Raw genomic sequence first — 19310 nt, 5'->3', positions numbered from 1 at the left:
GGAACACCCATGTGCCACAAATTGCAATAGGTATGTATGATGAAAAAGGCTAGTGACATTTTTTGAATGCTATTGCTGGACAAAACTACAGGCAGTCCAGGATTTTTCTGGAGAGTGAAAATCCCAGAAATCAGTGTTACAAGCTTGTCCCAGCAGGCAAAGGTAAAAGGCCATGTTCCTTGTTTACTCGCACTAGGTTTGGCCTATTCAGAAACTTCACACATCATAGGCAGGTATGTCCACACATGATTGATGTTACATGAGGGGTTTCAATGGGATGCACTAGCTAACTCCACCCCCTCCATCACATCCTGGTTTTGTAGGCTATTATGTGTTAGAGAAGAAGGTCTGCTCTGAGGAGCCTGTTGTACTTGTGCAGGCATCCCATTGCATGTCTTCATCCTCCAGTGCCTTGAGGGCATAAGACCGGGTGATGGGGACATGACTGAGGAGGTAGAGCCAGCAAGTGTGGCTCTGCTCTTCCCCTTGTCATTTGGTACTGAATTTCTGAATAGGGCAGGGGTGAGGAGCCTGTGGCCCTCCAGATGTTGCTGGACTATGACTCCTAGCATCCATAACCATGGGCCATGCTGACTGAAGCTGATGAGAGTTGGAATCCAACAATATCTGGAAGGCCACAGGTTCCCCGTCCCTGGAATAGGGCTTCATACTAACTGCCCATCCAGGGGATAATGTTACCCTTTCCTATTCTCTTCTGTGCCTGAAGATGCTCTGAGGGCTTACAAGGGTAGGTGCCAACCTCCAACATGAGGTTCCTAGTCCAGGCTCTATGATTCCTGAAGCTAGGGATTTTGTAAACCTTGGGTTGAACTATACATGACGTGGAAGTTTTTAAACAGGAACTCCTATATCTTATCTGTTTCTAAAATGCAGCACAAAGACCTAGATTTGAAAGGGGCTGTCTAAGCCTTTGTCCCTATGCTGATTCTCTTTCTTAACCCTCATCCCCAGCTGTTATTATCCATGGAGAGGGAAATGTTAAGAGCTTAAGCGTCTGAGCTTTCCTTTCGGTGGCTACTAGTGGCTTTGGGAAAGCAATTTGGATTAGAACCATGGTGCAAGGGCAAAGGGTTGGACATCCCCTCCCCACAAACCAAAGATCAGATACAAACAACACTATCCACCCACACAGCTGATTTTGGGATAATAAAGAGACATCAGATATTCCATTTATGGCACTTCCACCACTACAATACATGGATGTTATTGCTAATGGTGGAAAGGCAGGCCCACTGAAAGCACAGTGATCATTTTAATTTGTCCTGGTTAAACAAATTGGTGATGTCTTGTCATGTCATAGTACCACAAACTCTGCTGTATAACATGGCTGTTGTGTTGTCTTTCCCCCTGTCCTCAACTGCTCATCATAGGAAAATCAAGTCTCTTTCCAGCTCCTGGCCCTTCTTTCATACCTTCACACTCCACTCCATCCTCACCTGCAAGCATCCCTGAAGCAAACCCTGGCTCTGCAAGCAATGAAACAATGTTCCCCACTTACCAGACCTCTAATGCTAAAGAAATGTCTGTTAGCCAAGCCGTTCCTACTTCTCCTGCTACTCCTGCTTCCATCGCCATCACAGGTTTGATTTGGAGAGTTTTCTAATAGAGATTACACCAGATTCTGCCGAGGGAATAGTGGTGATGGGGAAGCTTTTTAGCAAAATTTAAATAATTGCTGAGTGGCTAGAAGCGTTACTTGCATATCACTAGTTATGTGATGATGCAATGCAAGGCAGCAGGCAATGGGTGGTGAGTGACCAACTCTACAGTCAAGGCACGGAAGCAGATTGGGTGGTTGATGGAATGTCTCTGTGTATTTCAGTGTAAAATGAAGCCAGCCACTTTTGTGAGGTGTAAGATGTACACATGGATAGCTGCTGAAGACAGCAAACATCTGTACATTAGCAAGACTGAAGCTGGCTCCACTTCACTCATCCTTGTGGCATTGGTCACACATGGGGGAGAAATTCAATTCAGTTCTCATTTAAAGCTGGATTTATCAAATTTGGATTTTCCGAAACGATGTGAGAACCGAAACCCAGCCATCCTTTGAAATTTGCACTTATCCAAATTTTGCTATGCAGTTCTCCAACCAAGCAATATTTGCAGAAATGCATATGTTAAGGGAAAGTGTGCTAACAATAAATGTGTGGGTGAAAATAACCAGAGCTTGGAAAAGTTACGTTTTTAAACTACAACTCTCATCAGCCCCAGCCAGCATGGCCACTGGATTGGGCTGATGGGAGTTGTAGTTCAAAAAAGTAACTTTTCCAAGCTCTGAAAATAACATACAAAAATACATTATATTAGCATAAATTGCTTGCAGAAATGTGTACATTAGTCAAAACTGCATACAAAATGTATTTCCTAGAAGAAATTTGCATTAAAATTATGAATTCTATTTTCATTAGGATTTTTTTTTAAAAAATGGCAAATTGCCACTGAAATATGGAGAACCAGATTTAAGATTAGAAAAATGAGAAAAGGGGAGAACCCAGATTGACAGATTGTTCCATTCCTAGCTCACACTGAGAACCTGAATCCCATTATGACACTTCTCTGCTTATCTAGCTACAAGTATGAAGGGACACCCATGTGAACTGGCCAATTATAACACTAGGCTGGGTTTTCCCCTAGAATGGTTAGAATCAGCCTTAACCACCTGGGCAGTCCATGCAGTTGATTCTCCTGGTGGCAACCACAGCATATAGGTATAATGCATGAATTGGTCCCATGATGCCATTAGAGTGGCCAGTTTTTGTTCCTGAGTCTTTAACAACAGCTTGATTTGCTGTAATTAGTGGCTGACAATGCTTGTTTTTATGACACAAAAATATCTGGGATCCCTCTGCCTTGCAAATCACAATGCTGTCAAAGACACAAGGACAGGTTGGTTTGTTGTTGTTTTCTGGTCAGTTGGCAGCCTTAGATACTGTGGTGTTTGAGTAGTAGTAACTGTGAAGGAAAGAATGAACAGGCTTCAAAAATGCCAGCATGGTACACTGAAGCTCCTTGAAGAGTCATGGCTCAAGACTACCACTGCAGTTGAACAAAAATATTAAAGCAGTTTATCCAGCCTTGAGAATCTACTGAGCCCTGAGACAGGAAGCTGGGAGACCTGAAGAAGGAAGGGTATGGTCCCATGAATGTGAAAGACCAATTCACAGAATCCTGAAAATGGGAAAGTGCTACAGTGTAGTGGAACTGCATCTGCTTTGTATGCAGAAAGTCCCATGTTCAATCCCCTACGTCTCCAAGAAGGGTCTGAAAAAAACTGTCTGAAGCCCTGAAGAGCTGCTGCCAGTCAGTGTAGAAAATACTGAGCTAGATGGGCCAAAGGTTTCGCTCAGGATAAGGCAGTTTCCTATGTTTCTGTTAATGTGAATTGAGTATATTCGTTCATGAAATACCTTTACAATGCACTCAAATCCTAGGGTCATATACAATGCAGCATGAGCCAAATTACATTAGCAAAATAGGACTTCCTTTCCTCTCCTCCCCCCCCCCACAAGCCACCCAAAAACTGCTCTGGATGGTCCTCCAACCTTCAGGGGCTGATATTGAAGGCACAGGAGATGGGTCAGAGGGGAGAGGCGAAGGAGAGGAAGTTCCATTGCGTGCATGGAAGTCTGTTGCCTGAGTGGAGCTGTGGCACTGGATACAGCCCCTGTTCTTTCCATGCTGCTTGACATGTTACAGTACTGCCACAGAAATAGGTTCAGAAGGATTTTCAATAGATCAGGAACACTGTTCTCTCCGGACTAACAGGCAAGCACCCTTCTTTCTATTATTTTTTTTACTTGGTTTAAATTGTTGCAGCAAAAAGAGATTTGTCAAATGAATCAGCTTTAAAGAACTTCTGGGTGAGCTATAACTCTTCTCTGTTATTCACGAAATTAACAGCTTATCTCTGTTTCTATTGCAAAAAGCTGTCCTGGAAGTGCGTTCTAAAGATATAAACAGAAGAGGGATTTCTATTCCGAGGAACATTATATTGTCTGGGACTATTCTCTTTTTGGTCTATTTTATTTTGACGAATCTGCTTCTTCACGACGCCACTAACTGCTTTGATGCTGGGAACTAAATTTGTTTTGTATTCTTGAACATAGACAGATAAGGCAGGCTGCTCTGTTTATACTGTGATGTCATCAAGCCTGGAATATTAACCCAATTGTTGCTGAAATAAGAAGTGGTTCTTCTTTATTTTTGTTTTGTTTTGTTTTCGTGGTTTTAAAAATGGCAATCAAGAAAGTGGCTGAGAATCTGGAAGTAATTATGTTTCAGAAAATAATGGATGAGATTGAGATAACGAAACAAACCCTGCGACAGGGCAGTAAGGAGCTGAAAATTGAACTGAGCAAAATGACGCAGGAGCTTAAAGAAATAGGGGATCCTGTGAGAGAGGAGAATGAGATCAGAGATGAGAAAAGAAAAAATAAAGGGAAGATACAAGCCCTGGAGATTGGAACAAATGTGGAATTGGAAAAAGATCTGGAGTTTATGGATATTAGAAATAAAATCTACTGTTTGGAATTTAACATTATCTCTGAAGAAATTAATGAAGATATTAGAGATAAAGTTATCAATGGCTTGGATAATCTTCTGGACTGGAATGACGTGATGGAGCTTGATATAGAGAAAATCTATGGAATTAACTGCAGCCATGTGACAATGGAAAAACTCTCAAGAGATGAGCCAGTGCATTTTGTAAAAAAGAAGAACAGAGATATGACTTTACAACAATATTTCAGCAACTTATTCAGAATTGATGGCAAGAAAATATTTGGGATAGAGGAAATTCCCATCAGACTCTTATTATATGACTATGGTTATGACAGCAAGATTATTATGGAATACTGATAATGGAAGATTAGACACTGAAATTACTGGACTTAACAGGACTATTGAAGATGGAAGATGGAATTAATATGGATAATGGAATAATGGCTATTGAAATTATTGGACCTAACAGATTTTGATGAGATGGATTAATCGATATGTTTATTTGGACTATGGTTATGACAATAAGATTATTATTATTATTAACGAGATGGATTAATCGATATGTTTATTAGGAGAAAAATTGATAGATATATTTCTTAAAGAATTGAAACTTCTCTTTGACTTTTTGTGGAAAGAATAAAGTAATGTTTATGAGATTTGATGATTAATTAAGATAACTACTGGAGGAAAGTGATTTTATAATATAATTTAAGAGACAGGATTGTTATATATTGTAGACCTATAACTGATTTGATCTGCGACAAATGGGAAGTCAACATTTTTTTATTTTTTTTGTTTAATCATTTTTGTTTTGTTTTGTTTTTTGTCTTTGAATGTTTTATGATTTTGTTTTGTATGTTTTATGAAAATTTGAATAAAAATTATTGTAAAAAAAAACGAACACTGTTCTCTCTTCCTTCTTTCACTCGTTGGCTCGTTGGCTGTGCATGTTTGGCTGTTGCATCATAACAGTGGTAATAAGATGATTGCACTTTTGTTACTACAGAGCCTGTTCCAACAAGCAACTCATCCTCCCTCCCTCACAAGGACTCACACTCTTCCAGCATTCAGACATTCAGCAGCACTGCTGCCCATCCTTCACTCTCTCCCTCCACCGCCATGCATGCACCACCAGGTTTGCTGTGTTGTTCCTTACAGTGCTCCAGAGCAATGGGGATGTGTTGACTGCTGGGCATGTATATTTGTGAGATGGCTAAGTATGATCAGAATTCTTATGCATTCTGCTTGAGGTTTTTATTCAGAGGCTAGACGGCCACCTCTTAGGGATAATGTAGCACTGGATTTACCACATCGGCAGGGAGTTACTGTACTAGGTGATATTTGAAGTTCCTTCCAAATCTGTAATTCTATGAGATTTTAATTTCATGCTAAGGTTGTGCTATCATTGGAGGATGCACTTCTGTGGTTTCAAAGTATCAAGCCACTGCCAACTCAATATTTCCAAGACATGTCCTTCATAATGGCCGCATTTGGACATCACTGTCAGCCATAAACCATGGCTTTGCATGAATGACCAGTATGCTAGTGTGCACGGCTGAATCACTTCCATTGCTCATGTTCCTTCATCAAGCCAGAAGTCATGAACAGTGGCTTACTATGATGTTCCGCCAAGCAAACTGTGATTGATCAGCCAAGAACAAGCCTTGGCTAAACATCACGGTTTGTTTGGAAGCACACCATGAGCACTGGTTTACACATTATTTTAAGTCAAAGCTTGTGATGTGTTGCTCCCAGGTTGAAGAAGGGAGGAGTGACATAGGAGCGATTCAGCATATTGCTTGTTCATAGTAAGTCATAGTTTATAGCTTGGCATGTGGACACACCTAATTGGTTTATAGGTGGAGGACCAAGTTTTACAATCACATCTTCCAAACACAGAATAATTCTCACTAGTTATTTCTGTTCCTTGATACGTTATCCAAATGGGATTTGCCAGCCACTTGCTTCCCAAATAAATCAGTTTACTGAAAGCTAGGATCCAGTGAAAAGGAGAATTGGGAAACAAGTTACTTGTATATAGTGGGGTTTTTTTTGGCTTTCAGATTACTTTATCTCCATGCCAGGAAAAGCTTCAGCTATTCTACTTTGTCATGAATGTGTAAATTTATTCTTGAAAGAAATTCTGTGTCCAGATTTGTTTTAGTGTACAACTCTTAGAAATGTGAGTAATTAATCGGTATATAAATGACTTAAATAAATGCATTTTAAATATTAAAACTCCAAAATGTCAATCATAATCTTATTTTTTAATAAGCAAGGACATAACACACAGAGAACATCTCCTCTGCGAAATGCTTTGCACCTCCTGCTTTGTATACAGAGAATGGCAGGAAGTACTTTAAATGAAATAATTAACTAAATATATTATTATTATTTATTAAATTTATATCCCGCCCTTCCTCCTAGCAGGAGCCCAGGGCAGCAAACAAAAACACTAAAAACCTTCTAAAATATCTTAAAAATAGACTTTAAAATATATACCAGTGTTGCTTGTGCAGAATTTTTCCTGGAGGTTTGTGACTCAAAAGTCTAGGTGCTTTGAACCAAAGAACGGTTTCATACCAATGAATAGACGTATTACTAAGGGCTTTTTAAAATGTCCAAGTTGAACTCAGTGTTTAATAGTGTGTACTCGGGTAATAAATAATGTACTTGCTATACTTGGGCAAAATAGTAAGAGTTACACCTCCCACCCCAGTTAACAGAAGAGACTATGGCCGTTTTGGCAGTTTCTAATTAATAATATGTTTGTATTGATGTTAAGGTTTTGAATAAATCAGGGACAAGATGTGTCTTCCAGTATTTTACAATCATTTAGAATACAGACCATTTTTCTCAATTTTAATTGATTTGATAAGAATACATATTGTGTTGAACAAGCCAATGAGCTCTCTACAAAAAGGAAGCAGAACCAAAATTTGCCCCAGCTGTCCCAGCCTTTGGAACTGAAGATGCTGTGCACAGAATAGGGAAGGAGGGAAACGTTGCTTATATATTTCAGTGAAATATTTTGTAGATAGCTGAGGTGTTCTACCATCCCTAGTATGTCTGCAGTCTGGTACACACTTGCCTGAGAACAGAGAAGGGGGAGAAATTCGGTTCAAGGCAAATTTACCTAATTCACACTTTCTGAACTAATGTGTGAACCAAAACACTGCCATCCTTCGAATCCTGCACTTTACCACATTTTGCAATGCAGTTCCCCAGCCAAGTAAGGTGCACAAAAATGTATATATTATGTATTTGTTTATTTATTAAATGTACATCCCGCCTTCTTCCCAAAAGGAGCCCAGGTCAACAAATGACATAACAAAATGATACTAGAGTAAAGTGTGCATATAAATGCATATATTAGTGAAAATAACCTACAAAAAAGCATTCTATTAGGGGGAATTGCCTTGCAAAATGTGGATATTAAGGAAAATTGCATATAAATGTTGATGAATTTTCATGAGGCCTTTTTAAAAATAAGTTTGCAAATTTATGTGGAAATGTGGAGAACTGACTTTAAGATTGGAAAAAAGAGAAACAGAGAGAAACTGAAATTGACAGATTCACTCATCGGTCCCCTGGAGTAGGTCCTACTGAACTCAATGGCACTTATTTCAGAGTTGATATGAATAGGAACACAGTGTTACAGCACAATTCTGTGCAAGCATCCTTAGAAGTAAGGCCCATTACCTTCAGTGGGGCTTATTCTCAGATAAGTGTGTATAGGATTGCATTTTAAATGCATATGAAGAAGTCTAGTTTTCTCTTTTTTAACAGGAAAAGTAACACGTTTTCTCAATCTGCATCTCTGCTTCAAGATTGTTGCCATTCACTAGGATATGGTATCAGTAAATCCTCAATATAATGCTAACCTTCTGTTTATTCCCTGGCAGATGGTCGGGATGATTCTACCATGCATCACATTTCATCATCCACTGACACTCCAACAAGCATCTCTCAAGCTCCCGCAGACACCACCTCTGGTTCAATAGGTGACAAACCTGCACACATTTAAGAGCAATCTTATCATGGCATGCATGCAAATCTTTGAATGAAATCCAAATTCCTTTGGCAATTTTTTTCCCTGTGCATGCACTATTGAAATGAGTAGGAGTTGTGTAGGAGCTGCTTCTTAATTCTGAATCCAGCCCAAGAATTTGGTTTAAGAACCAGGACTCACATCTGCCATGTGGGAAGTGGGATATTGGTTTATCTAAATTGGTATCTTTTACTTAATAATAATAATTAATTATTACATGTTACTATTCCAATTATATAAGAATGCACTGAAACAGAGATTAGAACTTGCCTACCTTTAAGCAAGTTATCAATTTAATTTAGGTGATTTTCTCCATAGATAGCACTTTTAAATGCTCAATCCATAATCACATCTCATTTTCTTTTAATGTCATACAATTTCAGCAGGAGTAGAACTTGATCACCAGTTGTTTTGAAATGAAATTGTAACAGTGATTGGCGTTAGAGATGATATGAATATTCACAATTTTACAATAATATCAAAATTATATTTTAAAGGTCATTATTTTTAAAAGCTCCTGTTACATATTAAAGAATGTTCTGGTAATCATCAAAGTGTAGAGCAAGATGACTGGATAGAAAATGAATGAAATCAAATCAGAAGTAATGGATTAAATGCAGAAAATGAATTTGATAAATTGATAAACTGCAAACCAACCAAGAATCTCTGCTGAATGGCGGTATAGAAATATTTCAGTTAACTAAATTGTAGGTATGGGGCCGTACCCAGTGCTGCAGCTCCACTTGCAAAACAGACTTTGTGTGTGTAACGGAACTTCCTCTTCCCTGTTTCCTCCAGCCCCCCCTTGCACCTTCAAAATTAACCCTGGAACATTGTAAGACCCCCTGGAGCAGATTTTGGAGGTGTGCGGGGGAAAGAGAAAACTGAAGTCCCATTATGCAAGCAAAACTCTGCTCATGCTGCATTGAATACAACCCACAGTGCAGCAACCTTGCTGAAGCTAAGGAGGTCTGGATTTCAGTTTGGTCACTGCCTGGATGGAAGATCACCTAAGAACCCTATTTTTGTAATGTTGAGTTCCGTCATGGAAGAAAGATTGGGTATAAATGTAATTAAGTGTTTTGAAGTGTGGGATCCCCTGAAACATAATATCTTATAAGGAACGTAGTCATTGGCTAAATCTGAAGGTGTTCTTTGGAAAAATGATCTTCAGGTTAACCAAAACATTAAGTGGGATCAAAAGCAATAGAAACATTTGTAATGGTTAAGAACCATCTCATCTATCAGAACTGATATAATTAGTATATCTTGGACTTTACCAGTTACTTGCTTGCCAGTGGAGCCAGGACAGAACAGACTTAAGGTTAAATACAAGTGAAAGCAACAAGAACCGTAAATCAACTGATTCATCCATCCCCAAGTCAAAGAATAGGATGCAGAAAAATGTAAAGAAGAGTACATGGTGATGGAATGAATGCCACAAACCTCAGAGCGTCACAATATACCACAAGCAGTTTTTTTTTTATCAAGAAGGTTTGAGTAATAAGTCAAACAATTGTCACATACAGAAAATGGAATTTTTTTCATCAGTAAATATAGACAATTTCAATATCCCTGGCCTGAGATCAGAAAATAGTGAGAAGAGGTAATAAACATAATCAAAGAATGCTTGGCTATTTGACAAGCCAAAAAATTAAACTGAGACTTTACTGACTGTTGCAAAAACTGAAATAGCTTATCAGTGAAAACAAAGAATTTACAATATGTCAGAATCCATCATCTGGGAATAGTTTACTAGAAAACAGAAAACTCTCAGATAATAAAATCAGCTTTTATGGTTAGGGCTTGTAAACTGAAAGTTTTGATGGGAAATTACTACTATTGTAAAACATGCTTAGCTATTTGATAGTGACCTAAGATTTGACTTTATTCTGGACAAGTATGATAATATGCAGCATAAACATGCATGTTTACCAAGAAGTCCCACTGGGTAAGCATGCATTGGAATCCAGCATTAGTAACTTTAAGTAACTTTATCAATCAATGATATAGTATGTTACTTGGTTGTATTTATTTTGTATCACGATTAGGGATGGGAAGAAATTTGATTCAGTTTGCATTTCAAATTAAAGTGAGCTTACCCAATTCATACTTTCCAAAACAATACACAAACTGAAACACAGCCATCCTTTGAAATTCACACTTCTCTGAATTTTGCAATGCAGTTCTCTGCTAAGTAATTGTACAAAATGCATATACTGGGGTAAGGTGTGCATATAAATGCCTATATTGGTGAAAATCATACAAAAATGCATTATATGCTTTGCAAAAATGTGTATATTAGGTAAAATTGTATTCAAAAATGTGTATATTACACACAAAAATTCTGATGGATCTTCATAAGGCCTTAAAATAGTAAAGTGTTGCCGAAATGTGGAGAACTGAAGACTGGAAAAATGAGAAACTGAGAAAAACTGAAATAGATATTTTCACCCATCCCTAAACATGATGGTATGTTGCTTTTGGCAAGATCAGGCAAGGTTAGTCTTCTTGGCACTTGAAGTGAAATCCAATGGACACTTTCAGCCCCCCTCTCCAGCCTATGCATTTGCAGTGTGTCCCTGTGATGGGGATTATGCCTCCAAGATGACTGCAAAGTCTTTCAATATACATTGTACAGGAGTGGAATGGGCTACCGTTGCATTGGGAGAATGCCTTATTTCTCAGCCTCTCAATCCCAATCCTGGTATAGCTGTTAATCACTATATGTGGAGCTAGTAGTCCATATAGGCATCAGAGTAGACCCAGTTCCTGTGACTCTATCACTAGATAGTTTTATTTACATATTTATTTATTATTAAGATTTATGCCTTGCCCTTCAAGCACATTGTCAGGACAGCCAATAGTAAAATATTTAAAACTCCACAAAATAACTAATCCATAAAATAAGGTAAAAACAGCAAATCTGTAAAAGCAGGATCAAAATAATATATAAAACAGAATAAAACATAGCAAGAAGAGTAAAAAACCATTGGACATATAAAAAGATTTTCACCTAGCACAAGAAAAATATTAGAGTGGGTCCATGGTGAATGTTCCAGAGTTAGGGCACCACCACTGAAAGGGCCCTCTCCTCAGTAATCACTTCCTGTTCTTCAGATGGTAGGGGATCTCGGAGAAGGCCCTTATTCCTATAGAGCCTTCGGAAGGTGCAGCTGTCATGGCATATACAGTGCAAATAAACTTATTTTGAAGCTTAAGCGTTAGCGAGAGAATTCAGATGCTCTTGCATAAGGCATTGTTTATTTCAATAAGGCTTGCACAGGAAATGTTTGTCAGGAAACAGACATCGAAGTTGCAGTCAATAACTGCAGTTTTGTGGCTATGAGTAATAAGTAAGAGTGCACTCTAAAGGTGCCACCGCACAGACATGACACCTACCCAAAATGAGCACAGGCAACAGAGGCCCAGCAAACCCCAAGCACTCATAGGACGCAGTTTACCACATGGCCTAGGAATTGTTCGAGTTCTGCTGAGAATTCTGCAACTGATTGGGACAGCTGCAACCAGTAGCAGCCCAAGTATAAGAAGCAAGTAGATGCCTCTTCTGGTCAGACCAGTTGTAGCAGAGCTACAAGTTGGGTGCATACTCTAATCTGGATACTGTATTAGATATGAGTGAGGTTTGCTGGTGCCCGACGTCATTCCCTGGGCCTGGGGTGCAGATCGTATTAGGGCAGCAAGGTTTAAAGGTCACATCCCAACAGCTATGTACTGGTTTATAGCTCCTGTTGAATGTTAATTCATTGGTTCCAAGTAATTATGAAACATTCTTATTTTTTATTTTTTTTGTAAGCCGCCTCGAGGGCCTTTTGGCCGAAAGGTGGGGTATAAATAAACATTAACATAACATTAACATTAATCAGTACAATGTGTATTTCTCTATGTTTAAATGCCATAAAAAGAACAAATCAACCAGAGTGCAATCATAGTACACATTTTTGGTTATGGATGTTTATATTTTAATGTTTTAATGAGATGTTTGTAGTGTACATTTAATTATGGATATTTACCAGTGTGGTGTCATGGTTAAAGTGTTGGTCTACAACCTGGGAGACCAGGGTTTGAATCCCCACACAGCCATGAAGCTTACTGGGTGACCTTGGGCCAGTCACTGCCTCTCAGCCTCAGAGGAAGGCAATGGTAAACCCCCTCTGAAAACCACTTACCATGAAAACCCTATTTGTAGGGACGCCATAAGTTGGGATCGACTTGAAGGCAGTCCATTTCCATTTTACATGAATATATCTCTTACACACAAACTATATAGCTAACATTGAATGATACTTTTCAATTGGTTTGTGACAAACCACTTTCTAAAAAGTTGTCTTCTTTCTTACAGCCATCGATACCACTCCCTTGGACTGCAGTAAGTTTGAATGTTTCCTTGAAGATGGAATGCGACTCTTCTAACTTTATTAGATGTTCCCCCTGTTATTCTTTTGTGGACACAGATAATTCCAAATAATAACTTAAAAACACAGAGTCATGCCCAAAAATGTCTCTCTGTAAATTACAAGAATTTGGAGTTACTAGCAGAACCTGGGCCATTCACATGTATGACTCATTCGTTCAAGAAATAGCTGTGAATCTCTATAGACAATAGCAAAACACATAGCTTTGAGTTTTTAAAATAGATTTTTTTTAAAAAATGGAATTGATCATTCCTATTAAAATAACATATGTCTGCAGCAGGAATGGGGAATCTTTTTCAGCGTGAGGGTTGCATTTTTCTCTGGGCCACATAGCAGTGGTGCGAGAGCCAGAGGAAAACGTGGGTGCAGCAGCTACATTCCAGCCCACAGACATGTACATACCTCCATCCAGGCAAGCAAGAGGCATTATCGCAGTTCAAGGAAACATTCCAGCCAGGCAAAGGGACTCCAGGGGAGGGTGGAGCAGGGCCTGGGAGGAGGTGTAGCCTGAGGAGGTGCAGATACAGGGGCCTGGAGGGTCTAAGGCTCCGCAACTGTGGTCTGCAAATAAACCATAACTGTCATGTTAAGACAACCAGGTCTTAATCTGAGGCACTGCTTAGTCTCAAAACAATATTTTTGGCTAGGAGACGTGCAATGGAATATAAATAAATCTTGTCTTAGCCTGAGATAACCATTCTCTTAGTCCTTGCTGGCACCTTTCCCAGATGCGATTATACATGTAGAAATAGATCCTGAAATTCAGTTCATTTTTCCTACAAGTTGATCCTTACTAGGAGTTGCATTAATTTCTGAATGACTAAAATATATATATTTGAACGGCGTCCTTTTTACCTGCCTGCACATTGGGTGGGTGGAAGGGTGCCGTCCCACAAGAGTGATGCTTGCATAGTTGGCAGGAAGCCGGCTTAGCTGGCAGAGATGGACAGAAGGACACCTCTGCTCAGTCCACCCACACACCCAGCCCAGCATAAGAGGGAGGGTTGGAATTGCTCCGTGACAGGGCCTCTGATGGGCCACCATCCATTGCTAATGAGCTGTGTTTGACTTGATGGGTCACAGCCTGGGCAGATGTAATTAATGAACTACATTATTAGTAATATTGACTGAAGGAAAAAACACACCTCAAAATCTTTATCAAAAGCAGAACAGCAGTAGGCTCAGCTGTAGTGTGTGTGATACCTCTCTTTAAACTGTTAACGCACATTAAAAATGTATTTTAATGTTTCAGAGCAATGCATATGCTAACAGTGATTTCTTCTTCATCTTTTAGACCATGTGAACATTTCAGTGAATCGGAATTTCTACAATGGCAGTGCAGAGCTGAAAATTACGCAATCCTCAATGTTGCGGAATGTGACATGCACAGAAGCCCACTGTATTTGGAAAAAGGAAAACAGGAATGTTCTTACTGGACTTCAAGAGTGTAAAGTGTATAACATAGTAGTAACATATGTTGCTGGATGCACTAAAAGCAAATCAATTCGCATCCCCCCTAGTAAGTACAGAATCTTACTTATTCTGGCTCCTTGTTTTTTAGACCAATTTGATGAGATGTCTAAGCCGCAGCTCTAGGCTTTTGGGAGCATGTAACACAAGATTATGTCGGGGGGCAGAGAGGGAATGGGGAGCCAATTCAGCATTTTTGTCTCAGTTAATATACCAATTTCCCATTTTTAATTGTTTCCAACCACCATTATTTGCCTAGTGCCTCTGAAGGTTTGTCTCTGTTATTTACTATAAAATAATGTGCAGGTAATAATCAGAAATGGCATTGTCATACTGTCTACCCAAATCCAAGAGATTTGCTCCCAAATGATTGTGTTCAAAACTAAAGAACCAATTGGGGCAGGGGGATAATGTTGTATGTCATTTAAGACCAAGGTTTACACTGAGGTTTTACTTTTTTATTGTTGACTTTATTATTTTTATTTATTATTTCAATTTATATACCGCCCATAGCAGAATAGCTCTCAGTGCGGTGAACAAACAAGGTAAAATACAATATATCATGGTAAAAAATCACAAAAACATGTACAAACAAACAACAGAAAGCACAGCAAAAACAAATACAACACAAATTTGAAAAAACTTCTCTGAAAAAGGTAGAAAAGCAACAGAAAAATTGGACATCAGGATATGCAGTACAGTTGTCAGTGCTGTGGGTCCCCAGGATACCAGCTGATCAGTCAAATATTTCCAAATGTGATGCTGATACTGGCACACGCTATCCTTAGGGCATATTCTCTTATTTATTTTTGTATCCCACCCATCCTCCTACACCTACACTGCCCACACTACATGCTCGTATTATCTACACTACTGACTGAATTGCTTTTATATAAGAGCAATTGTGCCCACGAGTCATGAGCAATGCCATTTGTGTGAATTCATGAAACTGGGGAGAGGTGAAGGTTTGCGGTAATTCTGAGATGATACTGTAATGATTAGAATTAAGTAGTGGACATAATCCAGCCAAAATTAAGCACTATTGAATCCCAGAGATTGTAGAGGAATATTATTAGTCTGTGAAATCTATTGGGATTTCAAAGTAAATGTGGCTGAGTTGTGCCCGATATTTTTGGTGCAAATCTAAATAAATGATTTACTAGATTTCTCATGAAAACAGGTTTTTAAAGCTAAGCAATACTTTTATTTCCACTAGATCTGATAGTTATGTAATAGATAAAAGTGCACTCATACAAAATAAATAGATGAACACTGAAAACTGTGGTAAGATATTCATCTGATGTAAAATGACCCATTATACAATATATTAAAAGCTGCATAATTTTATCCAATATTCTTTTAAAATGTGAAAAAATAATACTGAAATGAATGTCATTGTGATATTTTTCTTTTTTCTTTTTTAATTTGGAAGACACTACCACTTGGAAACTGGGAGAACCTCAGAAAAGAAACACCAGTGTGACTTTAATCTGGGACAATCATAATGACAAAGAATGCAATTTAAGATATGACTATTGCTGTCATCAACAAGGTAGGAGTTTTTAGAAGCTGCTTGCCTTTCTGTCTTAATTTGCTGGAGAACTAAACACCCTTTTTTTGGGAACTTACATAGCAATCCAACTCAGGGGAAGCCAACGTAAGTGGTGCTGGAGCAAGAGAAGCCAGGATAAAGTTCCGCTGCATCCATTTGCCATTCAGGAGCCTTTGGGTTGGCTGAACACTGACTCAGCTGGCAGCTGCATGCAAGGACCAGAAAATAAAAGCCTGCTCTCCCAAATACCCCTGCCGGGGAGTAAACCCTTTCAATTGACTTCTATTATATTTATTTTCTTAGACTGACCTTTTTCCCAGCATAACTTTTGCCTGAATTGGGATGTGCAGGAGCAGTCTGAACACAAGCTGGATGTGACCTAAGTCCCCTCACCTTGGCTCCTCCCCTGACATGCCCCTGGAATGCCCCTTTTGGGGGGACATGTCTCAGCTGAGCTGGCTGAGCACCTATTGAGCCTGGCTGAGGGACTTGCACTGGTGTAGCCTGGCTGAACCAGGACCTAGCCAGCTCAGCTGGAGATCCACCACATCCAACTCCCCTCAGCCCGGCGTGAGTTAGATTGCACTGTTAGTTTTTTATCCTGTTTCTGAACAGAGATAAATAAAAAGAGGTGGGAGACAAACAAGGACTTGCTAAAGGAGTAAGTCTCTCTCTCTCTCTCTCTCTCTCTCTCTCTCCCGCTCCCTCCCCCAGTATAGCCTCAATAAGGTAACAAAGAAGAAATTATTCTTACAATAGAATATAGGCAATTTATGGACTCTAGTCTGGTTCTGCTCCACATGACCTGTTGCAAATACAGAATCATCACAAAGTAGTTTGGTAGCTGAATTGCAGATTTAATTACTTCAGATCAGAGGGGACAATATTTCCCATGCAGCACTAAATATGGATGGTACCAAAGAAGTGCTATGGCTAGAGTGAGCCTCACACACCTGGCTTCAATCCAATAGCAGCTTCCTGTGTGTGTGTATGTCTGCAGGATGGAGACAGGGATTTTGCCAAGTTGCTCAACTCAACACCAGCTTTTATCAGGAAGTCTGTGTTCTAGCAAGTTCTTGATTCTTCCTCAATCAATCATTTTTTTTAATGGCTGCTGTTTATGTTTATTGTATTTAATTGTGTAAACCACTTTGTGTGTCCATGGACAGAAAAGTGGGATAAAAATAATAAAGTCAAATCAAGTACAAATTTAAACATCTAGCTGCCCATTTCTTGTAGGAATATCTGTCATCATTGTACATACCCCATTTGATCTTTCTTACTTACTTTTCTGTCATTATGTAGACATGTTCTGGCTAACCTTTGTGGCTCTCAGATGTTGCTGGATTCTAGCTCCCATCAGCCCCAGCCGGGATGGACAATGGCCAGGGATGATGGGAGATGTAATATAGCAACATCTGGAATTCCATGTATTCCTACCCCTAGTATAGATGTTAGCATGGTATAGGTGCTTCTAGATGCATGAAATGCCGGGCAATGATATATACTGCCACTTCTAACAGGTGAGGACTGCAACAGTGGAAAAAGGAAATATTTATCACGAAGTTCTTCGAACAGTGGAACAGTGGAAAAATTATCACCCAACAAGAACTACACCTGTATATCATGCATATCTTTTTATGATGAAGAATTGAAAAAAGTCACCATCAAGATAAAGACAGATTATGGAAGTGAGTATAACAACATGATGCTCCGATGCTTATTGGACTTGCCTTCATCCCAGAAACCAGACTTTTATAACGAGGGAAGGGTATGTGGGAATGCACATGAATGAAAGAACACTAATTGGGCTGTATGAATTACAGAGATAAAACCCTGATCCAGGTTTCAAGGCCCTTGAATAAGATGCCCACCATGGGCTCCTTCCCCAACTGGGTCCACCTTCTTCTCCCCATTATTTATTTTCTAGCCCTCCCACTCTGAGCCCAATCTGCATGGTAGCCTCAAGGGAGACACAAGCAGAGTCTGCTGCTCTTTCTCCCTGTTCTTGTCCCTGCTCATTCACTCAGACATCAAGTGAACAGGCAGTAGGGACGGGCAGATCTGTCTAATTCCGTCCTATTTCATTTTCACTGGCACCCAATTGGAGGTCTGTTCCTCCCATTTTGGGTGAAGTTTTTTGAAAGAATAGATGAAAAGTTCCCATTACGACTGTACACATTACTATATGCATTATTATACACATTTCTCCAAAATACATTATTTTACTGCTTTTCAACATGCTTTCCCATGAAACATGCAATTAATATGCAACTTAACTGTACAAAATATGCATTTTTATGTGCACTTTTTGCACCCTGATAGTCCGTTGCAAATTCTGGAGACATACGTAGTTCAATCAGGAGCTGCAGTATGATATCAAGCAAGTTTGGAACCATTGAATTGGGTCAGTCTGTGGCAAAAAGCAGATTAAATGAATTCTTCCTCCATCCCTAACTAGCAGCTACAGGAGAAAAGGGAGCAGCAAGCCTCAGGCCTCCAGAAGCTGGTAGTGGTCCCCCTGCTGAGGCATGGGCCTCAATAGGTACCCAATGATATTGATGCTTGAGACTGATCCTGATGGGCACTGAGTATTATTTGAGGAAGCAAATAGAATGTCACATTACTGTGTTTTTATCCCTGAGAAAAATGTGTCACCAAGTGGAAGGAAGTATAAAATATATATGCCGTACATCTACAGCCTGATCAGGATCCTTTGCTCCCATTTCAGGAACCTCAGCAGACATTTGCATTGATCTAGGCTATGCCCCTTCTTAATTAAGCACACTTGGGCCTGTTGCAATGGAATTTCATATTAGAATATTAGAAAAAGTCCTGTCTGTGCAAACATCTTCAGTTCTGTTGTATGAAGGCTTTAAAGTCAAGTCAAGGCACTTCTTTTAATTTGCTGTATCAGAAATTAGAGACACAGGAATAAATATGTCCTTCTAACTGTTGGAATAAGACACTATTTGGTATACAATTTCTGCCTTGGATATTTTCTTGCAAGCAGAAAATCTTGATAGTCTTGCACAAACTAGAAGTCCATTAATAATCGACAAACTAGATGTGATGCTAAATGTGTCTGAATTCCACAGGCTCTGTTTAAAAAAAATTCTAACAGTCACTTTAGGGAAGCGGGACTAATGACTTTCAGGACCCGACAAAAATCACTCCTTTGGTCGAACTTTGCACTGGGAGGAAATCCTTCATTGGCCACTGTTCCCTTTGTACTTTAGGCTTATTGTTCCTGTTTATTTGCATCTTCTGTTCATTC

The 19310-nt window shown here is 39.3% G+C and overlaps 1 protein-coding gene across 5 annotated transcripts in view; it reads left to right on the top strand.

Annotated features, from left to right (window-relative positions):
- PTPRC (protein tyrosine phosphatase receptor type C) overlaps positions 1-19310 on the top strand; it is a 144330-nt gene that overhangs the window by 61721 nt on the left and 63299 nt on the right. For 3 of the 5 annotated variants that reach the window (XM_061633942.1, XM_061633940.1, XM_061633943.1), the window contains 7 exons: positions 1392-1601; positions 5531-5659; positions 8430-8528; positions 12939-12965; positions 14306-14530; positions 15914-16033; positions 17557-17724. In XM_061633942.1, coding sequence (XP_061489926.1) covers positions 1392-1601; positions 5531-5659; positions 8430-8528; positions 12939-12965; positions 14306-14530; positions 15914-16033; positions 17557-17724 — 978 coding nt within the window. The remainder of the gene's footprint in view (positions 1-1391; positions 1602-5530; positions 5660-8429; positions 8529-12938; positions 12966-14305; positions 14531-15913; positions 16034-17556; positions 17725-19310) is intronic. The other 2 variants (XM_061633944.1, XM_061633945.1) reach the window with 2 other exon arrangements.

The sequence above is a fragment of the Rhineura floridana genome, chromosome 6 (assembly GCF_030035675.1).
Source record: "Rhineura floridana isolate rRhiFlo1 chromosome 6, rRhiFlo1.hap2, whole genome shotgun sequence".
In the NCBI taxonomy this organism is placed as follows: Eukaryota; Metazoa; Chordata; class Lepidosauria; order Squamata; family Rhineuridae; genus Rhineura; species Rhineura floridana.
Note: the sequence above shows the minus strand (reverse complement) of the source record. Positions and strands in the feature narration are given on the sequence as shown.